Source organism: Tenrec ecaudatus, chromosome 13 (assembly GCF_050624435.1).
Source record: "Tenrec ecaudatus isolate mTenEca1 chromosome 13, mTenEca1.hap1, whole genome shotgun sequence".
In the NCBI taxonomy this organism is placed as follows: Eukaryota; Metazoa; Chordata; class Mammalia; order Afrosoricida; family Tenrecidae; genus Tenrec; species Tenrec ecaudatus.
The window spans coordinates 37480881-37507971 of record NC_134542.1 but is presented as its reverse complement, the minus strand read 5'-3'; the positions used below and the strand labels follow the sequence as shown (position 1 = coordinate 37507971).

General features: G+C 42.8%; 1 protein-coding gene across 2 annotated transcripts in view; it reads right to left on the bottom strand.

Annotated features, from left to right (window-relative positions):
• TRAK2 (trafficking kinesin protein 2) overlaps positions 1–27091 on the bottom strand; it is a 61305-nt gene that overhangs the window by 8217 nt on the left and 25997 nt on the right. Inside the window, exons 3-12 of one of the 2 annotated variants that reach the window (XM_075529842.1) lie at positions 21718–21912; positions 16280–16356; positions 14320–14436; positions 12136–12345; positions 11229–11307; positions 8961–9091; positions 7830–7904; positions 6069–6206; positions 2980–3059; positions 2511–2702 (exon numbers count right to left, since the gene is read on the bottom strand). In XM_075529842.1, coding sequence (XP_075385957.1) covers positions 2511–2702; positions 2980–3059; positions 6069–6206; positions 7830–7904; positions 8961–9091; positions 11229–11307; positions 12136–12345; positions 14320–14436; positions 16280–16356; positions 21718–21912 — 1294 coding nt within the window. The remainder of the gene's footprint in view (positions 1–2510; positions 2703–2979; positions 3060–6068; positions 6207–7829; positions 7905–8960; positions 9092–11228; positions 11308–12135; positions 12346–14319; positions 14437–16279; positions 16357–21717; positions 21913–27091) is intronic. The other variant, XM_075529843.1, reaches the window with a different exon arrangement.

Here is a 27091-nt window from a genome sequence, read left to right as displayed (position 1 = left end):
TGGAATGGGTATATGTAGGTATCTTATTTGGTTGTATTTTAGCGTTCAGAAATGTCAGTACTGTGGGTTGTGCACTGGCTGCTAACAGGTCAGCGGTTGGGAGAAAGATGACGCCGCTTGTTCCCGTTCAGATTTAGTCTCGGAAACCTTTAACAGGGGTACTCTGAGTCGGAATTGACTATCACAGTGGCGAAGGGGGGATTCAGGGCAGCTTCAACTCTTTTCCTTCCACACCAGTGGTTCCAGGTCACAGGTTACTACTTCCTGAAATGGTTGAACATCTACCAATCCTTTCTGGTAGAGTTATTTTCAATTGGTCCATATTTTGCCTGCAGAATCCATCAAGATTTTTAACTTGAGGCTGGAATTTGTCTTCAGCTCCATTAGCTTGAGAGATGCCACGCTTGCTCTCCTTTGGCTTTCTAACTCTGGGCCTTTGCATAGTTCGTTAAAATACTGTGTCTTCATGAGCTGCCCTTTGCACATTTTATTTAGCTCCCTTCTCTATTTCTTCCAGTTGTTTTGCCTTCTGTCCACTTTAGAGCAGTTTAGTCTCCTCTGACATTCAGTAGGGCTCCTTCCTTCTTTCCTGTCTTTTCAGCAGTCTTTTGTTTGCTTTGGTACCCTGGTGGCACTGAGTTGGGCACTGGGCTGCGGACAGCGGCAGTCAAAACCCACCACCTGCTCACGGAAGGAAGGTGAGGCTCTCTTTCCCCGTAGGGATGTACACTCTCTCTATAAGAAATCCTATACAGGAGTTGCTATCAATTGGCAGTGGGTGGAATTCTGGGGTTTTCTTTCTTCATGTATGATGTCCCTGAGGTCATGCCATAGCTGATCTGGCCTTCAGTTACTGATGTTCAAAGCAGCAAATCTAGTCTTGGGATGGTTTCTAAATTTTGGTGGGAAATACTTCAAGTTGTACGTTGGCTCTTGTGAACATGTTTACATTTTCTTTAGCTTTAACTTGAATGGGGAGTGGATGGCCTGTACTGCCGTCAGTCCCTGGCCTTGTTCTGACTGATTGTGGGAAACAGAAGGATTTCTTCCAACTTGTCTTCCCGAAATATATGCCAAACTTAGCTGCTTGAGAATGACTATACGCTTGGAGGTCATCAGAAGTAGGTCAGGGTTATTCTCCAGAAGGGTAATCAGCCATCTAGACCAGGCAGACACAACTGTTTATCCCACAATAGGGCCCACTCCTTCTGATAAGGATAGTTCTCTGTTTCCTTGTAGGAGATACCAGAGAGGTCAAACCCACCCTAGGATGACCAAGGTTAGGCTGCCATCATGAATCTAGGGTCCACTCATCTTGTCACATGTCCCTAGTCCCTCTCATTCCTATGGGCACACCCCTTGCTCATCCCCTTCCTGTCACGCTTAGGCCTATCGTACATCCCCTTCCTATGTGTATGCCTATTGTACTGCCCCTTCCCGTGACGCGTGGTTACCTGTACTGATGCCCACCGAAGGAGAGATAACACTTGGTGAGCAATAAAGTGGAGGTTCTCTCCTGCTCTCACAGCCGGGCTCCCCTAGGACCACCAAGCGGGGCTGAGGTGAGCATGCCACCATGAATTGTGTCTGACTCCATTATTCCAATCTCTCCTCTGCCTCTCATGCTATGACTTTACTATAATCTTATCATCGCTGTACAATTGCGCCTACGGGACCCTCCTCACCCCACACCTGAAGAGATCGTATGTCTCTCTTTTGCATATCCTTCCACAATGGAGTCCTGTATCTCATTTGGCAAAGTTCACATGCTTGCCAACATTTATGTTTTTGGTAACAGGTATTTTGAATGAAAAGGATGCTGGTTTTTTCATCAATGCCTCATTTTCAATTTAAAATGGACAGCACTGGTCCATTTCAGCCCATTACTGCCTTATTGACATCAATGTATTCCGTTTCATTCTTGACAGCTTCCAGTGTTCCTAGGTGTGTGCTTCATGAACTCCGTGCTCTGACTATTCGTGAATGTTGGCAGCGGTTCCCTCTCCTTTCGAGTCGTGTGCCATCAGCACAAGACGGTCCCGAAAGCTTTCTCCTCCACGTTGACATGGGGCCGCTTCACTTTGAGGAGGTGCACCTTCCAACCTGAGCCTCATCTCACGGCTCCGGATCAGACAATGCCTACGTTCTGGTTACATGTAAGTCAATGAACCAAATTAATGGAAATTAAAAAAAAAATCTTAAGTTTAAGCAATCAAGAGTTTAAAAGAAACCTCAACATGCTTTTAAAATGTACTTTATCCTAATGGCGGCGAACAGATTTGGACAATAAGCATAAATTATGAAAAAGAATCACCTGTTTTTTTAATCCCTCCAGATTACGAAATGATCTACCTTACAAATACTGCAACAGGGCATCATTACTGGATGAAACCGGTGATTCTGGAATCTCCTGGGTGTCGGGCTGATCACTACTGCAACTTGAATGCGCCGGTCTGGCTATGTCCACTCCAAGAGCAATGCAGAATTACTGCCGTCATCAGTTAACTTACCCAGCGGCCTGCTCTGAGGTGCTGCCCTGCTTGTCCTGTGTCTGCTGCGAACCCGGCTCAAAAGGCCTTGCTGTCATGATGACACTCGAACGGTTGGAGCCCGGGACCGGGAGCAGCGCTGGGCAGGGGGCAGAATGGCCCCGAGAGTTATTGGCAACCTTGACGGTATCAAACACCCGCTTTTGTTGGGCCCTGTTAAAAAAGGAAGTGTTCATTACTGCCACAGCATGTTAGACGAGCCAGGTAAGTGCAGTTTGTTAAAAACACAGCCATGCTGAATAGCCCCTGAAGTTTAATGCCAATTAAGAGAAGTCCTGAGAAGGTATGCTGGAGAGCGAGAAAGCGCGCTCACCAATGAGCTTTGTTCACCATTAGAGGGAAAACGAGGCAGTACGGCACTCGTTTATTCTCACGAATCCTTATTACTTCGTCCAATGCCTGGGTAACAACACATGTGATCGGCACTTACTTTTGTTGAAAGAGACACGAGTTCTCATCCAAAGCGAACTTTTTACGCATGGTCCCCTCAATCTCAGCTGCCAGAGATTCCTAAGCAGAAAGAGTATGAGATTTCTAGAGGGCTCATATAAGAATCCTGTTAAAGCAAAGGAATTGCCCTCAAACCAATGAAGAGAATGTGCCCGACCCTCCACTTGTGGTGCTTTAATAAAACAAAGCATAAGAAGACAGTCTCAGACATTGTAGGACTATCGAGTTGATTCTGAATCACGGTGACTATGCATTGGGTTTCTGTGACTGTAAACCTGTATGGGAACAGAGAGCCTCATCTTTCTCCCGACTAGTGGCTGGTGAGTTTGAACTACTGTCCTTATAGTTAGCAGTCCAATGCCTAACTCACAACACCACAAGGCTCTTTATTTTATATATAAAGATACACAAAAATGAAAGGTCTGAAAGGACATAAACCAAGATGTTAATAATTCTCTGGAGGATAGGATTTCATGGTACTTAATTTCTTTTTGCTTTTCTTCAGAGAATTTCTAACTTTTCTGTAATAAACATGTACAACTTTTAAAATGGAAAAATATCATTAAAAAACAGAAAAGCAACCTTTCCTTTCCCCTGGCCGGGGCAGGGTGTTCTAGGAGAAGGGATGCCATGCTCATGACTGGAACAGATACAGCTATCTGACCAGCAATATGGATGACACAACGTACTGGGTGTGGGCAAGTAGGTACTGAAGTGAAATTACTCAGTTAGGGTTCTTCTAGCCATAGTCTTGGTCATTCTCACCAAATGACTGGGTGGGGACATGCAAATAAAGCGTAGAAAACTAACTCGGGGATTGGTCGGTTTTGCCATTACCCTGGGTCCACACTGAGCCATCTCAGAAGCTGGTAGAGAGAATCCAACGGCCACCACAAAGAGCCAGGAACACTTGTTTTGAGACCCTCCTCAGAGAGGCTGCAGGGGTGCAGCTCCAAGACAGGCAGACAGAGTGGCAGGTTTTTGGGCCTATGGAGTAGAGCCGACGGCCTTCAGGCAGGAGGTTGGCTTAGAGAGGAGGACGCCCTCTAATCACGTACCAGCACTAACGGAGCTTTGTGACACACGCTTGAGCAGGGTGGATGCCAAGGGACCACTAGGCTGAGCACAAGAGAGAGATGTGCCTGCAAGCATGGCTGGATGAAACTCTGTAACATGACTGTTTCTGATCCTGATTGGAACCTGTTAGTTTCCTAATGAACTGGGAGTTCTGTATGGCCACAGCAATGGATGGTCAAACCTTGCAGCAAAGTGTTGTGGGAGGGATGCCTGGGGTCAAAGCACAGTCAAGGAAGTGGGAGAGTGGAGACATGTCTGACCTCTGCCTTGTGGGATCAGCCTGGGGCTGATGTGGCATTTGAGGCTCCTTCCTATGGGTGGACACAGAGGAGGTCAGACGTGGCCCCCAAACCATTTCCTTCGTGTCTAAACCCTTTCCCGCTCTATCTGTTGAGAGGGTCCAGCAGCAGTGCTATTCCAGTGACTGGGCACAGTTAGCATGCAGGCCACGGCATCGAAATAGCATTCCTCACTAAAAGGGACCAGAGACCCTGGAGAAAGGGCTGATTTAGGATTTGGGACAAAGTATGACAGCCTTTGTTGCCAGAAATCACGGACTCAGAGGATGGCTAGACGGAGTCAGTGTCGGCTAGACGGAGCCTTACACACCGGGACGAAGCCCTGCCTGCTCCGGACCACCTCACATCGTGCTATGCTCGTGCCCCAAAGAATGGAGGGAGCACGTCACACAGGAACAACCTGAAGGAGCCTTCAAGTGGCCAAATCTAGGAGATGTATTTGAGAACAAAATAAACAATGATGGGGGATTATACGAATTGGAACTGAGTAAGAATCCACCTTCCTGTGGGGAAATGCGGCAGACACTACACTACCTCAATAGTGTGATCAAAGTTACCACCGCCAGATACAGACTAAATGTGCCACTGTACACCTCCTGCTACGCCACAGACCATGGCATCGCTCATGGGCCATGTCTGTCCAAAGTGCTTTCCCTGAACCTAATCTGGAGGAAACACATGACAAACCAGGTAGAGCCTGTCTAGAAAGGTATGAAAGACAAGCAAAGATAGAGGAATTGTCCCAGACTGAAACAGCTAAATGTAATGGGTCCTTTAAAGGCCATTATTTTGATAATTAATAAACTTTAAGTGGGTTCTGTGACTCTATCAGTCATATCAATGCCAATTTCCTGGGGGTGCAGGTTGGAGTGTGGGTAAGTAGCAAAGTGTCCTTGACAGTGTCCTTGCTTTTAAAACACACATTCAAGAGCAACGGAGTGTGTCTGCAGCCTGCCCTTGCATGGCCCAGGAAAACGAGACAGAAGGCTATGATAAAGGGGTAAAATGCTCAAACCTGGGGAATCTCGGTGAAGAATATATGACAGTTCTTTGTATTAGTCCTGAAACTTCAAGTTTAAAATTACTTCAGAATAAAAAAATTAAAAACCAAGCAAAACAAGCTGTATGTACCATGTCCTTAAGAAAAACAAGCAACTAAAATGTAAACTTTTAGTCTGTTAAATTTTTTTCACAGGGTTGTGCTTAGGATCTAAATTTTAAAAAGAAACCAGGATAAAAAATTAGGACCGAGAGGAAAAATTCTGAGCAAGTTTAGACATTTCATTAAGAAAAGTACTATTGACTGATGAATTAAACAAACATGATCCCTGTCCTCAGGGGACTTACCGTACTACAAGAGTGTTGAGATCCCCCAGGCCCTATTTGAATAAGTGGCATGGGACGAGCCTAAGGTAAAGGTGACCCACATTTAAGCAGTTCTAGGATAACCAAGATTAAAATCGGATTTCCTTGGGATTCATTCTCATGTATTACAACCGATCTGGAAAGTCATCCATTGGAAGGAGGGCTATAATCAACAAGTCCAAGTGAAGGCCTCTCCAATGTGAGACTCCAGGAACGGACAATGTTGCTCTCTCCTTCAGTTCTCTTCCCCACCATGAACCACACGCTCTCAGGGAAATTGACTCTTAAGCACGTTCCCTAAACACATCGCATCGTCTTCAGTCCTTACCGCAGAAAAATCTCCATAGGACTGGGAGAAATAGAGGTGGGCAGCAGGCCCAGATCTGCTCCGGAGTTCCTTTATTTCTTCTTGGGATTCATGGAGCATTCCGAGACATTCCATATTCCTATCTTGCAACTCATGCAGCTGAAAGAAAAGATGGTTCGTGTCCTTTACTGCCTTCTCAAAACAACAATAGGAGCAGGGGAACCCCACTCACATAAGTACTCATTTTATTCAGAGGACTCACTACATTTCAGAACACTCTTTTAATATACAAGCTCGGCATGGAGTGTATGTATCCAAGCCATGAGAAACCAGGAGGTGTTCAACAAGGTAATTCACAAATGTGGTTCTGTAAAAAAGGTGAAACATAACAGAGACAACCAGGACTTCTCTTTTGAGTATTTAATCCTTTACATCCTAAATAACTGGGAGGTCGTATGTAGCTATAGTCAAGGTAGTTAACACAATGTCAACTTTCCAGAATACCACTCTGAAGTCCACAAATGGCCAGGTCACAAGTGGAAAGCATAACACACATGAAGTCAGAGCGCTTGGTCATCCTCAACAAGTAGTTGACACTTCCCAGCCCCATTTCAGACTCTTCTTTACAGATAGAGACTTAAGTATGGGAAAGAAGACGGAAGACTTTTAGAGGATACTTTAACTTAAAAAATGTTTATGTGAACAGTTGCTTACATTTCAATAAACATGCATCATATTCAATTAAACAAAGAGTTTCAGTATACGGTTTAAAACCTAAACCAAACTCACTCTGGGCAGAACTGCCCCAGAGTGCTTCCAAGGCTGTAATGGTTTGTTTTTTTTTTTAATCATTTTATTGGGGGCTCATACAACTCTAATCACAATTCATACATCCATGCATGTGTCAAGCACATTTGTACTTTTGTTGCCCTCATCATTCTCAAAACATTTGCTTTCTACTTGAGTCCTTGGTATCAGCCACTCTCAGTACTAGTCCTGAAGGGATCATCTGTCCTGGATTCCCTGTGTTTCCAATTCCTATCTGTACCAGTGTACATCCTCTAGTCTAGCCGGATTTATAAGGTAGAATTGAGATCATGATAGTTGGGGGGGGGGGGGAGGAAGCATTTAAGAACCAGAGGAAAGTTGTATGGTTATCATTGCTACACTGCCCCTGACTGGCTCATCTCCTCACGGAGACCCTTCTGTAAGGGGATGTCTAGTTGCCAAAGCCCAACTGTAATCTTGATGGAAGCCAAGTGTCACATCTTTCTCCCACAGAGTGGCTGGGGGTTCAAACTGCCCACCTGCCAATTTCTTAACCCCTGCACTGCCAGGGTTCCCAAAGTTTTAGAACACTATTTCTGTAAGTGTGAGATAATTAGAATCAGCAGGACCGGGATGTTCATTAAAACTGTAGATTCTAGGCCCTTACTCTTTGCCCACTGAAGTAAAACCTTCATTTAATACTTGCTCTCCCAAGTGATTCCTATGAATGTAAAAGAGGCCACTACTTTCAAAGTTATAGCGAACACACCTTATCTTGAGAGTTTTATTTACATAACGTAAAAGGTATATCTAACAGTTTTTGCAAGTATGTCAGGAAAAGAGCAACAATCTTTGACTTTCTGTCTACATAAGCAGTTTCTAGCTACATAAATACTTGAATGCTGACAAAAAGCCAAAAAAAAATTTGGCTATTTTTCCTGACTTACTTGCAAAACCCTGTTCATTTCGCTCCCTCTCTTTTTAAATGAAAGAAAGGGACCGTTAGCTCATTACCTCCATCGTGAGTTGTCTTTGAGCCTCCTTGGAAGCTTGTAGGTGAAGTCTTAGTTCTTCCTTCTCAATCACGTGCTAACAATATATTAAAAGAGACATGTTAAGTTTTCCCATGTCATGTATAATTTTTCTCTTCAGAATATAGTCTAGAGCCCTCTTAAAGGTCATTCAGAAACGGAATAATAAAAAAACCCCAGTCCATTGTCCTTGAGTTGATTCTGGCTTACATCGACTCTATAGAGGGTGTCCAAGACTAGAACTTGTTATGGGAGCAGGCAGCCTCATCTTTTCCCCCAGAGGGGCTCGTGGATTTGAACGGCCAACCTTGTAGTTAGCAGCCCAATGTCTACCCCACAGCCTCACCAGGGTTCCTTTAAAACCCAAATAAAAGCAGTGAAATGGTCAGAAAAGAAAACATATCAGATGGAGGGGGAGGGTAGACACCGATGAACTTGGACGAAAGGGAAAGAAATCTTCAATAAAAGGACATTAGCAAAAGCTGATGGGGCAGGGAGACAATGGGAGAGGCCCAGAGTTCAAAGCAACAGAGGTAAACAGAAAATCCCACAGTCACACTGATCTCCGAGAGGACACATGGGAGGCACTCAGACTGAGCAAGGTAAGGACAGTGAGACCATTCTCATGACTATATCTAGGCATAAGAAAATGGTTTTTACAAGTTTATTAATGTAACTATGCTGAAAATATAGCCAAGAATGTGGTAGAGCATACAGGGAGTAAAGTTATGAGAATGTTTTAGATAGAAAAACCAAAAACCTGGAGGGAGGAGTCACTGAGCCTGTGGGCTCAGGACCATAGTCTCAAGGGGCACCAAGTTCAACTGGCATGACAATGTTATGTATGTACATGCAACTGTGTGTGTGTGTGTGTGTGTGTGTGTGTGTGCGTGCGCCAGTCAAATCCATATTACAATTTAGGAAAATGTAATCCCACTTGACAGGGAGAAACGGTGACTTTAAAGCAGTTACCTGTGATATTCACAACAGAGGAATATTAAGATAGAACTCAGACTAAAAAAGCAAAGTCCACGGGCTGCATCCAGCACCCTGCAGAACATGGAGTAATAGTTAACTGCTTAATAAACATCTGCGGGATGAAAATAAAGCCTGCCTCTTTAAGTGTGTGCTGCAGGTCTACAATCTGAGACAGGAGGGTGGAGATCTCCTCTTGGTACCGAATCAGCTCATCACTCTTCCCTGACAATTCCTCTGTCATTCTGGACATCTGAGCATTGGTTTCACCTTGGAAGAGAAACAACAGCGTCAGGTTAATATAAAAGTCGAGCAGGGCCAGCCCCTGTTCCAAATCCCATTCTATCACATACACGAGGCCATCACAAGTAGATTCCAATAGACAGAGCAGAAACCCAGGTTATTCAAATGAGAAACAAGCTAACGCTAGGAAATTACGCTAAGTGTGATGGCTTGTAAAATGCAAGCATGCAAATGAGCTGATGCCAAGGACTTAAGTGGAGAGCAAACGTTTTGAGAATGATGAGGGCAACGAATGTAGAAATGTGCTTGACACAATTTATGTATGTATGGATTGTGGTAAGAGTTGTATGAGCCCCCAATAAAATTACCAAAAAAAAGGAATGTTCGATACAAGAAGGTCAAGACGAATGACCCCTCAGGAAAAAAAAAAAGACAAGCATGCTTTTTACATTTGCTCCACTCCTTTTCCTTACAAAGGACGACGAAGCTGAATGGCGTGGTACTCTATTTTATTTCTACAAATGCCAAGAGGCCACCTCATTTGTGTCTTGCAGAACTCTTCAGGGACATAAATAAAATCCCACAAGCAATGAAAATTACGCTTAAAAAACCACACAAGCAAACATTTCCAGGACGGAGCACTCTTCAGCTGTAACAGAATGATGCAGCCCCTGAAATGCTTCCAGTGTGGCTACTCTAAGGCATCACATTATGCAGTCCGCGACCAAATGAACTGACAGGATGCCAACGTAGCTTCTCTTCCAATGTGCAAGTTTATATATTTATTTAAAAAAATAAAATTATTCTCCAGTATGTAGATGGAGCGCTGGTGGTATGGTGGTTACACACTAGGCTGAGATTCGCACGGTCGGCAGTTCAAAGCCACCAGGAGCTCCTCGGGAGAAAGACTGAGCTTTCTGCTTTGTACACAGAGCAGCGGTTCTCCCTTTCGCAGGGGTCACCCGATTCAGAACAGTAGCAAAATGACAGTTATTAAGTAACAACGAAAATAATTTTATGGTTGGGGGGAGGGTCACCACAACATGAGGACCCGTATTAAAGGGCCCCGGCATTAGGAAGGTTGAGAACCACTGGGTCAGAGTCTGGGAAACCCACAGGGGTCACTAAAAGTCAGCACTGACTCGATGGTAGTGAATTAGTGAATTTTTTTTGAGTATGTAGTAGCTAGGATTTCGTTAGGTTAACATTATTTCAAGCCAAAACACACAGACACATGGTTGCCATTTACTATAAACTGATAGTCTTTTAGCAGATTACCATTTTTACCTTTGACGATTCCTACATGTTGCTTCATCTTGTTCATGGCAACCCCTCCAGGCAGCACCTCCACTGCCCGCTCCTCCCTGTATTTCCTTTCTCCATCCGTCTTAACCCTTCTGAAGTTTACTCTTGGGTGGCCACGGGCTGAAGCCTTAGGGTATCTACTAGTTCCTATCCAGCAGCAAGTCTAGATCGCTTATGGTTGAGTTTTGTTCAACGTCGCTTTCCCACTCTGTCCAGGAGCTTCTTTGTGAGCCTTTTCAGAGCAGGGGGCAGTGGCAGCCGGGCACCATCTAGGACTTTGGTTCTTAGGGTCACACTGATGGTCACATGGTCCAGGAATCCACTGGACTCTTCCCACTGCTTTTGATGTGCATCACTTTCCCCCTCAAGACAGAGAGATACCCACAGTTGCACCTTCTATAACTGCTCCTGAGCACCTACGACCTGTCACCACTCACCAAAGTTGGATGTAGACTATATTGTCTCAAGACGATGGCCTTGAGTTATGATGGAATGTTAGGTTTTATATGTCATTAGTTAAGACCTGGCTCTATCTGCTCACCAGTTTCCTACTTTGGCAACTCATATCCTCTGTAGCTCTACTTCCTCACCGAGATGAGAGTTTTGTTTCTTTTTCTTCCAATGAACTACTTACTATTTATGGAAATACGGGCCTTTTAAAATGTTGGCAAGTTGAAACAAAGGATCTTTCAAAGTACAAATAGTATTGTATTGATGGTTGTGGGCTCTATGTGATTTTCAGTAAACTTTTATTTTGAATTTTGTCTCTCGAGGTGCTTCTACTGAATTCATTGATCTAATTTCTAGGTTACCAAAGAATCACCCTAGGGCTGCAAAATAAAATTATGTGAATACTTACGAAGTTCTTTAACACAGTCATTGACAAGCTGCTGTTCTTTCTCTTCATAGGTAATCGTTTCTGTCTTGATGTGACAAGCCTTCAAGAAACGAATCATCGGTACATTGGTAATGTCTTGCAATGCGTGCATAGAAACAACCACACAAACCTTCCATTTTCAAAGCAAGATAAAAGTTCATAACAGCTTAGGGCAAAGACTGTACAGATGTGCTTTATACAACTGATGTACGTATATGTATGAACTGTGATAAGAATTGTATGAGCCCCAATAAATTGTTAAAAAAAATAAATAAAAACTTAAAAAAAAAAGTTCAAAACAGCAAAAAAAGATCCCATAAAAGGTCTCCCAAAAATAAAGGCATGGAAGAAGACATAACCATCTCCACCTCACTCCTCCTTAGGGCCTCTGGACCTGCCTGCCCCACCTACCTCTGTCCGAGTGCCCATCTCTTTCTGAGCAGCCCATTCCTCACCTGAGCTGAAATGTCACTTGCTCAAGAAGGAAGTTTCTCCTGAGCTCCTCAATGGTACAATCTCACAGAACCTTCTACTTTGGGGCCCCAGTTCTCACCACAGTTGTAAATACTTATTGTGCGAGTTTCTAAAAATATATTCCATAGAATCCCTTTCTCTCTGTCTCCCCCAATCCATCAACTTTTCAGTGGAATCTCAGTAACAATGGAAGACGAGTATGAGGAAGCTTCAAGAAATCCATGGAAAACATCCTTTACCTTTTCATTTAATTTTCTGTGAGCCTTTTGAAGTCCCTTGTCTACGTGCCTTGTCTACTACCCCTTAATTGGAACATGCATGGCAAATCCTTAGGATGTTCCAATCATGCCATATTTCACTTGGATCTAAACCTTGTATGTCCTTTACAGTCCAAAAAACATGAGACTGAACGTGCCTTAGATCGCAGAACCATATTCTCTTCCTCCAGCTCCTTGAGTTTCTCATGCAGCATCTCCAGCTGCAGCAGGCCTTGAGACAAGCTGAAGGACTCGTTGAGCCGGAGAGGGGTGGAGCAGCTGGAATCCGTCTCACTCTCTTCAGAAGCAATGGAGACGACACGAAGCAACTCTTCCTTCTTGGACAGCTCATGCTGTAGCTGATTGACCTGTACACAGAAAGGCTTGAGGTACAAGGTGTTCTTTGTTTTGTGTTCTTTACCTGCAACACAGCTTCTGAATCATGGATCAACTGCTTTCTACTATAAAACAAAAATAGTTTGCTGACTAAAGCAACAAGTGCCGCAAAGGGAATAACAACCAAGCCATAGACACTTCCTCAGCTGCATTCACAGTGTGAACTCAACAATACAGCTTTCTCACACGGAGAAACCCAGAACCCACCAGCACCCAGTCAATTCTGACTCGCAGCCACACTGCACGGGGTTCCTGGGACTGCACAGCTTCACAAGAGTGTTCACCTCATCTCTCCCCAAGGGAGCCACTAGTGGCTTTGAACTGCTGGCTGACTTTCCAATTATGTGTCCCCCAGTGTACAAAAACCAATTTTCATATTCTACAGAATAGGAACACAGAGTAAAGGATAACAGTGCATTCTCAGAAAACAAGTAAACACAAAACTGAAAAACTTTCAAAAGATCAGAAATGACCCCTACTTCGAATTCTCATTCTAACATTTGTATTTTTCTATGGTCTATAACTGCTTATCTTCTTAGGGACTACTGGCTTTTGTTTGGGAGAATATTTTTCACTGTAAAACTGAAATGTAATTAGGCAAACATTGATAAAATAAAAATGGATCTCGGTAAGAATTAAAAGGTTATATAACATTTGAAACGTAGTCACTCTATTAACAAATCACTTCTTACTACAAATATTCACTGCTATGAGATAATTATATGTATTTTTCCTACTTATATTTTTATTTTGTTTAAGAACAGAGGTACCAACAGGTTATTTGTGGACTTATTTAAAAAATAAATTTAAGGTCACAGAAGAAAGCTGATAGTGCCCAGCTATCAAAAGATACAGCATCTGGGGTCTTAAAGGCTTGAAGGTAAACAGTCATCTAGCTCAGAAGCAACAAACCCCCATGGAAGAAGCACACCAGCCTGTGTGATCATGAGGTGTTGAAGGGATCAGGTATCAGGTATCAGGCATCAAAGAACAAAAATCAAATCATTGTGAATGAGGGGGAGTGCAGAGTGAAGACCCAAAGCACATCTATAGGCAACTGGACACCCCTTACAGAAGGGTTGGCGGGGAGGGGACGAGCCAGTCACGGTGTAGTATAGCAACAATGAAACATACAACTTTGCTCTAGTTATTTAATACTTCCTCCCCTCCACTATCATGATCCCAATTCTACCTTACAAATATGGCTAGACCAGATGATGTACACTGGTACAGACAGAACTAGAAACACAGGGAATCCAGGACAGATGAAGCTTTCAGGGCCAGTGGTGAGAGTGGCGATACCAGGAGGGTGGAAGGAAGGTGGGGTAGAAAGGGGAAACCGATCACAAGGATCTACATGTAACACACACCCCCAATTCCCCGGGGGGAATGGACAACAGAAAAGTGGGTGAAGGGAGTCATCGGACAGTGTAAGACATGACAAAATAATAATTTAAAAATTATCAAGAGTTCATGGGGGGGGGCAAGGAGGGAGGGGAAGAATGAAGAGTTGATACCAAGGGCTCAAGTAGAAAGACAAAGTTTTGAGAATGATGATGGCAACAAATGTACAAATGTGCTGGACACAATGGATATATGTATGGGTTGTGATAAGAGTTGTATGAGCCCCCAATAAAATGATTACAAAAAGATAATGTCACATGCAACGTTTACAGGGTGAGGAAACAGTTAACAATTGAGCAAGGTGATGGTGCTATAGATAACAAGCATGGGCTTTTCTACTGTCTAAAGCAGAGTCCCATGCCCACACCTCTGCATGGTAACTTCTCATTTCTCTACTGGTTACTGTATCAAAGCCAACAAAGCCTGTATGTAGTGGTGTTGTTTGTCTGATGTTATCATTTCTGAGGTGCCCTGATGAGTATGTTTCTTTGTGGCCTAATGCCTAATGCTTTCATGCTCCAAATACTGGATCAAAGGCTTACTTGATCAAAGGCTTGTCCCAATTGCTCCTCCAGCGCTTCATTCTGCTCAGATAAGACATGATTCCGCTTTAAGAGAGCTTGGCCAATGCGAGCTGCTAGCTCCAAATCACGGTCCCTCTGTTAAAACAAAGACACCTTTTCCTTTGAGTACAAACAAAATTAAACGCTCGTTTTAAAAAAAAACGGCAATCTTGCTAATCCCCAAAGCAATGTCCCACGTAGGCATCAAGATTCACTTAGGTGGTGTTTAATAAGCGTGGGCCGCGGGAGGCCCAGTCCAGAGAGGAAGGTAAGAGGACAGGTATCTTCTTGACACAGAGCGCAGCAAGTCCATCTCCAAGCTTTAAATCCAAGCTTGTGGACAGCTGGGCCTGAATCAGAAGGAAGTTCTTTTACATGAAGATAAGGCTTGTCATATAATAAAAGTCCAATACATATTTTTTAATGCAATGGTCTATTAGGTACATTAATGGTGTAGAATTTGGTACGCTAGGAAAATGCACTGGGGATTAGGTAGGGTTGAAAATAGTTCCATGTAAGGCAAATATTACCTGCAATCAAAAGCGTGCAGTACAGCACAGCAAGAGGCCCGTTGTCCACTGGCACAAAATGATGTGAAATAAAATAGAGCATAAGGGTTTTCCCTACACTATATGTATTGTACAGGGTTCTCTAGAGAGATAAACCAGATTGCTAGTAATTATATATAAATATATTTATAAAGATAGATATATAATTCAAAAAATAAACTGTTAAATAATATACAGATAGATAATACAAGAAATTAACAGTTAAATTATAAAGCAGTGAGACACTAGCAGTCCATCAAGTTTTGAGAGCTGCCAGTTGCCAGTCCCCTTCGGTAGAGAGAGCTGGGCTATATATACCCAGGCAGCAAACAGCAAGGCAGGTCCCCAACTGTCATCAACTGTCAGTCCCCAGCTCCAGAGATGAACATTCCAATCGTGTGGGCTTAAAGGGACCTCAACTTACAGCGACACAGTCCACAGGCTAGGCATCCCACAGGTAGTGTACCCCTTTAAACAGAGGCACAGAACAACCAAGGTGAGGCTCACCGAGCCATTTATCCCTCTGCCCTTCAGTTAATCCTACTTGTGTTTATCGGCCAGGCTGGCACAATAAACTACAGCACTATATTAGAGACGGGAGCCCAGAGAAGTTGTTAGTAATGATCTTCATCTTTCTGGAGAGACGAGGACACTTAGGCCAGGGTATAAGGAATCCTATCTACATATGGGCAGTGAAGATTGTACGTTGTAGGGTGGAAAATTGTGAATATATAGCTAACTGCCATATATAGGAATAGGAGAGCTGGGTCATCAATGTAAATACAATTAAGTGTTTATCCTTTATTTCCATAGAACTAGAAAACAGATGGTTGAATTACCTCCTAATTCCAGGCCTACTTGAGGACTTTCTCCTGTAAAATCTCAGCTAACAGCCATACTTGGAAATCATCCTGGCACTGGAGGGAGGGGGAATGGGAACTTCAAGGCAAAGGCAGTCTCCCTCAGACCAACCTCTGCGAGGTGACAGGGAGACTGACGGCTTCCAGTTGGAAGAGATACACTGCACGTATCCAAGATGCCATGGACTTGGGGAGAGCAAGTACTTGTGCTCAAGTGAAGACACACAGATGATTACCACTGAAGGGACGGATTTCTATGGAGTTGCTTTCTTAACAGGCAACTCTGTTCTACGGTAAGGGACTGCAAGGGTTTTTCCTTTTGAAAACATAACATTTGTCTGGGGTTCGGGGCCAGCTAGCTCCATAAACAAAAAGAAACCCTTTATAATTTCACAACTACAAGCTTCAGGAATCATTGTACTTTGGAAGGACCACTGGCATGCTAGCTGTCCCAGCTGTAACAATCAGATACATAACAATGCAAGCAAAGACATCATTTTTCTTTGAAGTGAAAACTTAATCGAATCCTACCTCAGCCAGGAGATGTGTGACCATGTCGATGTCATTGTAAGTTTTGGTCATCTGTTCCACCCGGTCGGTGCCCAGAACTAAGATAAGCAAAGAGAATGAATTGTACATAGGCTTCAGAGATACATAACCGAGTTTCATTAAGAAATAAATGATGAAGAATGCTCAGCTGTTATAAAAAGTCAATCAGTATGTGCTTGACACAATGTATGTATGTATGTATTGTGGTAAGAGCTGTACGAGCCCCCAATAAAATGATACAAAAATAAATTTAAAAAAATAAAAATAAGTCAATCAGGAAAATAAAAATCTGTTAAAAATAAATAAATAAATGTTTTCAGGTATCAGGTGCTCAGAAAATAGATCAATTAGTATGGATAAAACGTTTATCACACATTTTAAAAAAGCATCGAATGATGGGACTAGGAGAATGGGGTAAATAACCACATCCTACTATAGCCCAAACCAGCGGATCTCAACCTGTGGGTCTCGACCCCTTTGGGGGCCACCTGATTCATAACAGTAGCAAAATTATAGTGATGAAGTAGCAACGACAATAATGTTATGGTTGGGGGTCACCACCACATGCGGAACTGTCTGAAAGCGTCGCGGCGTGAGGAAGGTTGAGAACGGCTGCCCTGAGCAGTGACTGTTCTGGATGGGCAGTTGGGCTCCACAAACCCCTGCCTCTTGGCTAGCAGCTGAGAGCAAGTGACTGAGGGATGAGGTAAGGAGGGCCTATAAAGTTAAAACACATTTTAAAATTAGAATTCTGGTGTGATTATCTTGACCACCTTTTATCAGTAAACAAGGAAGAGGACTTGTAAGCACTTGAGTACCTCAAACACAAGGTTCCTTCCCATACGATCATTTAACGTACAAGGAAAGGGCAACTGTAACTCCCCAGTGATTCCACAACAAGAAGCAGTATCTTTTGAAGCGAATGACAGAAGCTTGATAAAAGAGAAATACTTTACTTGTGGGGCACACGTCACAAGACGTGGTATGCCAGCACATCAGCTTGTGCTTGATTCGAGCCAGCTTTCCAATGTCTGCCTCCGGACCTGGAAAGAACAGGCTGTGGAGCTCCAGAGCTGAACTCGTGTATTTGAATGAGCTTGACTGACTCACTTAATGAGATTCAGATGCATATTTAGAATACAGAGGTGATAACGCTCATTGGTCAAGGTCACTAGGAACAACAACTGGAAAAATCTACCAATTATACTAAAGTATTACGGAAACTGTTAATCATTATACAGCGGTTTACAGTGATCACCTCTTAAACAGGACCATGTATGAAACAGTCCTGACTTGAAATGTTCTGGAAAGACTTCTAGATACTGTGATTTAAGTCACATGTCCTCATTTCCTTAATTCCTTGGTCTGAGATTAACACTTCAGGTTGCCCAAGAAACTTGGTATGAGCAGACACTGTTACATATTTTATTTCTGATGATGTGAACTCAAGTTTTTCCTTCATTGCTAGCCCCCTTCTTATCTCACTGCTTTCTAACATTACTGCTTCTAGTAAGACTGGGACTGACTTATTACAGCCAAAATATCAACAACCCCATGCCCCAAATTAAACTCACTGCTATGGAGGCAATGCTGGCTCATAGCGACCCCCAGGGAGTTTCTGAGATAGCCCTTAGGCCTAGTTAAAGCTAACTGAGTCTCCTGATTCACTCATTCTGCAAATGTGACTCTTCCACTATTCACTAAGGTTTATATTTATGCCTAAAATTGATACTGTGTCACTCTTCTGCAGGCACTCATGGATGCCCCAAGGGCAGAGAGGGGGGAATGTTAGTCCCCAATGAAGATGGCCAAACCGAAAAAGCCAAACTCAGTGCTGACTCCTGACCACCCCCTGTAGGCTTCGGAGGCAGTAACTGTTTACAGAAGTAAAAAGCCCAGTCTTTCCCAACTGCTCCTAATCATCCGATCTGAGTCTGAGGGCTACACTGTGGTCAAAAGCCGTGCTGGTGAGCGATGGTGGCAGTCGGACAAGCTTGGAAACGAAAATAAAAAAGCTAAATTGTATCTAGGAAAAAGCAAACAAACATCTTACTCCAAAATAACTTATTTTTATAGGTAGAGAATGGGGCTCCACGATTTAACCATGGGGACAAGAAAGTCAGCTTTTTAGACTCAGAAACTGTCAGTTTACCACGGTAGCATAGCAACAATTATGGAAAAAGATACTTAAAGTGAGCACTTCACTACTTCTAGTCTCAATAACAAAATGAGGCACAAATCAAGACCAAATACTTAAGACTTTCAACTAATTATGGACAACTAGCCAATAGTTGCCAGAAACCAATTGTAATTTAGAGCAGGTTCTGGGTTCTGACTTTGTCTGTAGGAGTTTCCAAAGAACCCCCCAAGCGTTCTGATGCGGAGTTAGGGACGAAAACCACTCATCCACAAATCCCAGAGGTCACCTACAAACAGATTTTCTACAGCTCATTTAAAAACCCAACACATGGCTTAAGTCACAATTCGTCCAGAAGATGCAATGGCACATTCAATTTCAGAAAACACAAACCAAAAGGTAAGCACATGACCTCCAAAGAGCTGTGACCGTCAGCCACATAATAAAAAGGGAGAGACTGGAGGAGGCAGTAACCGGCAGATGGTTAGAACTGAACATGTTTTTGTGTGGAGAAATGAAGAGTTCCCGGAGATGCTTTCCATCGATCACAAGCTGAACATTAACACCTGAAGTTTACGACCCCTTCTACTAAATGATCTCATTTTCTTGTCTGAGGAATTTCAACCAGAGAAATTAGGGCTCTGTCCAAGACCAAAAGGCAACTGGTCACTAGGGGTAAAGCCGGGCTTGTAATAGGAAGGTGGTAACAGGTCTGCGCTTTCCCAGCCGAGAGCTGTGTACACGGAGGAAATGACTCAACAGCAGCCAACGACAACAATGGGCTCTGGAGTAGGCCTGATGGTATAGAGCAGGTACTCAAACTATGGCCCGTGGGCCACATGCGGCCCACCAAGGACATTTATCCGGCCCACCGGGTGTTTTAGCCCTGTTTGTTTTTTTACTTGAAAGTAAGATATGTGCGTGCAGTGTGCATAGGAATTTGTTCATAGTTTTTTTTTTAAACCATAGTCCAGACCTCCAACAGGTCTGAGGGACAGTGAACTGGCCCCCTGTTTAAAAAGTCTGAGGACCCCTGGTATAAAGGCTTACTAGCTGGGCTGCTAACCACAAGGTCAGCAGTTTTAAACCACCAACTCCTCTACAAGGGAAAGGTGAGGCTTTCTACTCGAGTAAAGAATTACAATCTCGGAACCCACAGAGGCAGGTCTACTCCGTCCACAGAGCGCCTGTGAGTCAGAACGGACCTGACGGCAGTGAGTCTGGCTTGTGTATGTATCTAAGCTGCATTTCCTTCAACAGTCCAACTCCTTGGGAGTAGTTCTTCAACACACGGATTGAAAAAGTATGGTGACAAGCTGCAACCTTACGACATACCTTTCCTGATTTTAAAATTGGCAGTGTCCCTTATTCAAAAAAGCTGATAGGTCAGGACAACAGACCGAAGAAATTGTGTGGGGACAGTGCCTGACCTCCTCCCACTAGCCAAGAGGGAAGGAGAATTGAACGCACACCAGCATCTCTGAAGGCAGATCTCTAAGGATGTTGTCAGATGTGCCTCCACCTCCAGCCTTCCTACCAGTTCTAACACCAGCTGTCCTTCCCACGCCACGCTGTCCTTTCCAGCGGGGCTCAGTAAGCCATTGCAGTGACCACAGAACTCACCGACAACACTCACAAGTACAAGGTTTAAGGAAGCTAATGGGCCTCACATGCTCAGGATGCAATTATTGGACAGGGCAGCCTCTTCTCAGCTGTGACTGCGCACAGGCCTCGCTCTCTGGTCTTTGGCCTCTCGGCTCTTTTACTTTATCCAGTTCATACAGAATTCATTTTAGGGCTGTCAATAAATGCATGCCCTAAGGGCTTGCTAGTCTGCCATAAGCCCCGGCCTGAAGGTCTTCAGGTCTAGTTCCACAGTCAGCAAATACAGCTCCTTCAATTAAGTGCCCGTAGGCACCCCACTCCATATGCCAGCCTCCTTCCTGCAGGCACTTGGCTTTACTCTGTGGACTGAGCTGTCCACTGCCCCATGCTCTGGATCTTGCCTCTGCTGCAGCTGATCTCTGCCACTCCTCTGAGCTCACAGCTGCTTCCTGGATCAAGGAGGTGTAAGAGCAGAGACCTTGGAGTCCAAAGGATGCATTCTACTCCTGGCTCTTCTCTGTTGCTGGCAGTTAAGCTCCCCACTGCCTTCAGAATTCCGAAGTGGCTCATTTTATACCCAGCAGGATAGCAATCACAATTAGCCCAGTCACTCCCAGCTGATTTCCCCAGCTTCTCTTACCCAGACCCTCCAGGAAAAGGCCATGTGGTGGAGTGACAAGACCACGGCTTAAAGGAACATAGTAAGTGATTCACTACACCGTACAAACTATTCGTTGAGCATTACAAACAATCACTTAAATGTTAAATAACTTAATTACTTTTCTTAAAGTTCCCCTTTTTACTCCATATGTGGGGAGTATCAAGAAAAATATGGGAGAAATGGAAACATCTGAGTTGCTTTCAACTTGGGACACTCAGTCACAGCAAAAACTCAGATTACTCAGACACAGCACAATCTATCTCTGGATATTGTTAAATCAGTTCGAGTGGAAGTAAGGCCATGCTGAACAATTGTTAGCAAATCCATTTTTAAAAGCCAGTGTAGCAAGATTACCCATAACTTTTCAATGGATAAATGCTAAAGGTATCAAAAATAGGCATCAGAAAACCCAAAACAAACAAAAACATATTGTAGAGAATGAGGGGGTCAGAGCAGAGACCCAAACCCATCTGTAGGCAATGGGACATCCCCTCCCAAAAGGGTCGCAAGCAAGGGATGAGACAACCAGGGTGCAGTACAGCACCGATGAAGCACAATATTCCTCTGGTTCCTTGAGGCTTCCTCACCCGCCACTATCATGACCCCAGTCCTGCTTTTCACTGAGGGCTAGACTGGAGCATGTACACAGGTACAGATAAGAGCTCACAACACATGGAATCCAGGTCAGAAAAACTCCTCAGGTACAGAAATAGGAGTAGCAATACCAGGAGGACAGAGGGAAGGTGAGGAGAGGAGGAGGGAAGATACCACAGGGGAAGGGAAAATTATAATAATTATGAAAACAATAATAATTTATAATTTAGCAAGGGGTTACAAGGGTGGGAGTGGGGGAGGGAGGGTAAAAAGAGGAGCTGATACCAAGGGCTTAAATAGAAAGTGAATGTTTAGAAAATAACTATGGTAACATATATATAAATATGCTTGATACAATTGATGTATGGAGTGTTAAGAGAGCCGGAAGAGCCCCCAATAAAATGATCTTCAACAACAACTCACTCATATAACGGAAAGTCTCCTCAGCAAGGACTGGAGAGAGGTCATTGGAGGCATGTTGGTGCTGGGCTGGGGACTGAGTCCAGTCTTGGTTTTCATACAGAAAGAGGGAGTCCACTCTCAGCTTGTACTGCGGCAGCTGTTCTTCTAGCAGGCTCACCAGCTCAACTTCGGGAAGGTCCTCATTGGAGCAGACTTCTAAAGGGCAGAGTCCCAGTAAAAAATTTACTAGGCTATCGAGAAACTCTGTGACATTAGTTTTGTACAAGAAAAAATGCCAACCAAATAACATTAAGCAAGGTCATTGTGCTGATAATTTTTAATAATATCTCTGAATTACACTTGATCTTTCTCTAGCTTGCTTTAATACGAAAACCTCTGAAATTAAAAAAAGAAAATGTTTTGATTACAACTTAATGAACATAACTTTTTAGAATTCAAAATTTATTGGGACAAAGTTCTTATTTCCTTCTTATGATTCTACTTATCAATGTTTAAAAGAGGGTTAATTTTTTTTACATTTTATTAGGGGCTCATACAACTCTTATCACAATCCATACAAATACATACATCAATTGTATAAAGCACATCTGTACATTCTTTGCCCTAATCATTTTCTTTTTCTACATTTTATTAGAGGGTTAATTTTAAACAGCTTAGAGGAATAGAGAAACCAAAACAAACAAGAGAAAAATAATCAGCAGAAAATAACCCAGTTAAACAGGATAAAATTACATGCTTTTTCATAACACAGGTGAGTGATTTGCTGAACATCACTAGATTTGTGTCTTTATTTGCAACCCAGTACATTCCCACTCAGCCACAGGCCCATCTTCTATTGCTGGCTCATCATTTGCTTCTGGGGCAAAGGCTGGCCAGTTGTCCTGGAGGGCAAAAGCCTACACACTTTGCCTCTAACAGACTACATTAATCCTCTACACCTAACTACCCCAGATACCTAGTCAATTTACTCTTCTATTTTTATTCTTCATGTTGGGCGGTCTGGGTTTTAGCATGGGCTTTTACACATGATTCTTCTGTTCATTAGCAACAGGATATAGAAATAAGGCTTTCCTTTTCTGAGCTCAAGTGTCTTGTAAACACCTCTATGATTGGAACTGCTATGAGCAGCCAAGGGGTTGTGGGAAGGTTAGGGTGAAGTGCAACCCCTTATTCAGATCAAGGCACTAATATTTCCTTGGGGATGTGGTCTACTTCATATATAAGTAGACTCTGTGGAGAGCTGCTTTGCTTCCTGCTGGTTGGGCTCTTGCATATGGCTCCTGGATCTCTTTGAACTTCAGCCAATGGCCTGTCATATTGGCCTGCCCACTCTAGGAGGCGGCAGCCTGTCTGTCACCTGACCTGCCGACCTTAGGTCCATCAGTCTCTGCATCTATCTGCTTGGGTTTTGCTGGTTTGTCAGCTCCAACAGCTACCCAGGAAAGCTTCCAGCTTAACATGTGACCCATACACTTGAACTGGACTGGGCTTACCCACTTCTACACACACACACACACACACACGCACACGCGCACACACACACAGTTGTTAGGGTCTATCGGATCACCCACAGTGACCCCAATGCAGACTGCCAGGTCCTGTGCCATCTCCACAATTGTTCCCATGCTTGAGCCCATCCTTGTAGCCACGGTATCAATACAGCTCTCCTTGAGGGTCTTCCTCTGTTCAGCTGCCCCTCTACTTCACCAAACATGATGTCCTTCTCCAGGAGCTGATCTCTCCTGACAACATGTGCAAAGTGTGGAAGATGAAGTCTCTACATTCCTGCCTTCCAGGAGCATTTGCCTGTACTTCTTACAAGTCAGATCAGTTTGTCCTTTTGGCAGTCCACGGTACTTTCAATATTCTTCCCCAGCACCACGATTCAAATGCAGCACACAATCACTCAACTGGTTCTGCTTCTCTAAAGAACCCAGTCTAACACAAACAACTTTTCATTCCTGAGCCTTAATTTCCTTCCCTGTAAAACAAAGAATCACCTTCCTCACAGAGTCGTGAGGAACCCATGAAACAGAAAGGCACCTACTAGAGAAGTACCTCACACCACAGGCACCCACACTGCATGCCACTTCCCTCATGCCTGCAACTCCTGCCCCCACATAGCTCAACACATACGTGGGCTTTTTAAATGTGTGTGCTTGTACCTGGTTTCCTGTACAGTCTGCCATTTAATATCGCCCACATTTAGCAGCTACAAAACGAGAGTCACCCTTTACCATGTTTAAAATTCCTTAAAATAGGAAAAACACCGATGTCATGTCAACCCCCTCACTTTAAGAGATCCCCTGTTTCCTTGGAGGTGGCATAAAGGAAGCATGTTCCATCTCAGGCACATGACAAATTTCACTCTGGGCAAGTAACTTTGAAAGGGTCGATTTCTACTCTTTGTACCTTAGCTTATCAGTGTCAGCTTATTAAGTCGAATACAAGGAGGTTGGCACTATCAGATATTCCTGTTTACCCAGAAAAGGACAGGTAGGGTTTCATAGCCACAGAAGGACAGAGATAAGGTATATTTAAAACTTCAAGTGTTCTAAAGGAGCTCTCAACCCTAAGATGATCTCTTAGACAAGGCCTTGAAAACAGAAACAAATTCCATTACTACAGATTCCATTATCTAAAATGTTTCTGCCACAAATATACACTGATTATTACTGTAATATCTGCAGGAAGAGAAGTTGGCTATAAATACACGCAGAGCAAAACACAGACTAGTATGCATCCAAAGAGCATGATACAAATGACAAACAAAAATGATATTCATTAAAAGAGCTATTATTCCCTAGAAGTTTTATTTTAATAAGTATTAATGAAATTCTGTAAAATTTCAAGGCCCTCAATTTCCTGCTTCCACAAAGTACTTTAAATTGTTTAGTAGATTGAACTAAATATCCTTCAGGCAAGCTCTTTCTATTTACTTCTGTATTTCTGATAATATACTATTATTACTATCCTGATGACCCAATGTATTCTCCAAATGTCTCCATGTGCCCACTGCTTCCCAGTCATACTGCCTCACATAGGTTCAGGATCTCTTATTTCTTCTAATGCCAATAAAATCTAAGCACACAACAATGTAACATTGATAATGCCAAAACCTGATTTAAAAGTTCCAGACATGTAAAGCAGCAGCAAATTATAATCCTTAATCAGGGGGAAAATGAGTCATAGATAGCCAGGAGATTGTGAATGATTAAAATGGACCATTATGCTAGAGATAAAGGAATTAATATGCAACAACTTTAAAACAGATTATTAGTATGGCTCAAGGATTTAAAGAAAAACATGAACTTAATGAAAAGGCAAATAAAATTTATTTATATATAAAACTCAAAATGGTACTAAGAGAATTGAAAAGTAAACTAACATAAAACTTACTGGAAGATAATAACATACTAGACATCCTTCAGAGAAAAAGGAAACAGTAAACTTGAAGATGAAGTAAAGGGAACTATGAAAAATGAAGCATAGTACCCAATCTAAGAACAACTAGATCTTAAGACATGGCTCTCCTCAGTACTGCCCTCATGATGAGACCACCAAAGATATGGGTGCTACAGTAAAATGTAGTGAAGAAATCACATGGCAATCAGTTATCAGGGAAAAAAACAGTGCCTAGGATCTTAGAAGCTTGCCTTAAAACAAGAAGCCATTTAAGCGAAGTGTCGGCTAGTTCCACACAGAAGCAGCACTCCAGCTTGTGTGGGCCCAAGATTGTAAAGAAAATAAAACCCAACATCGGAGAAGGGAGCTGTATTCAAGCTTAAAGATTCAATTATGAACTATATGTCGGAAGTGCCCTTTATGAATATTCTGATAAAAGTAAAATGACAGAAAATGCAATAATACCAACCTCAAACGAACTTCATGCAGAAAAGGATTCTTTCAGACTCATTTTATGTGACCAGAATTGCCCCACAGAATCCAATGAACGGTATTAAAAATACAAATCAAAATTCTCAATGAACACAGATACACACTAATAAACAGACCCCCTATTTATGCAAGCACACCTCTAGAAAATCAAATTCATAGCACATAATAATAATAACGAATAATAATAATAAACCAAGACAAAGTGAAGTTTTGTCAGGCAGGAATGCAAAGCTGTTTTAAAAAAGTAAACCAATAGACTTCACCATACTAACAGACTGAAGGAAAGAAAAAAACAAAAAAACCACCACCCAACCTCCACCCGCCCCCCAAATAACCACATGACCACCTCAACAAATACAAAATAAGAATCTGACAAAATTCAACACCAATTACGCATCCAACTAAGAAAAGGAAATTCTCACAGCTTGGTAAAGGGCATTGTGGTAAAATGAAATCTCTTAATATGGCCGTTCTGTCTTTCTGTAACTCTCACCAAATGATTGGGTGAGACCATCCAAAACGGGTGTGTGAAAGACTCACAGAGGAGGTTGATCCGTTTACTTGCCACTTCCCTGACTATAAGAATGAGAGGGCTCAGAAGCAGGACAGATGAAATTCCCAGGGCCATTGAAGTAGAAGAGCCGTCAGTGAGCATGTTGGAAATCCCCAGCTGATGTGTTGGGGGCAACTAATGCTATGCTGCACCCAGAGACCAAGGCTGAGGCTAGGAGACCACGGCACTGAGCAGGGGGCAATGGAGAAACTATGGAACTCGGAGGCAGAGCAGCGGACAGGCTTATTTAGCTGCTGGAGACTAGAGGTTAAGAGGCTGAGGACTAGAGAGACTTGGCTGCTAGCTGGGCAGCAGCTCTGCTGTGGACCTGACTATCTTATCGTCAACGTTTTCTGATCCTAGTTCATGGGAACCTGTTAACTCCCCTAATCACCCCCTTAATTGTGAAAATTGTCTGTGAGTTCTGTGTGGCCACTGCAACAGGTTATTAAACTTAATTGAAATAGAGCATCATGGGAGGAAGCGCTGGTGTAGAATTGGTGAATTAGGTATATATTAAATATGCTAAGGAACCTATAAGAAATATTACTAAAACAATTTATAGAGTTAACAATCACATATACTCACAAGTGATTTTCAATGAAACTAATAAGGTAAAATTCAATAGGGGGAAAAGGTGTTTTCAACAAAAGGTGGAGAAACAATGTTCGATTGAAATAACACAAAAACTCAGGATCTAATTTTATTCCATATTCAAAATTAAGCATAAAATGAGCCTTACCTAAATATCAAACCAAAATCTTTACAATTTAAAAAATGGAGAAGACACTCTTGATTTTGAAGTTTACATGGATTTCTTTGAAAGAATACACATACAACATGAATAGTAAAAGCAAAAATGGCTAAACTATATTCTCTGTAAAATTTAAAACTTCTCTTCAAAACACATGATTAAGAAAATGA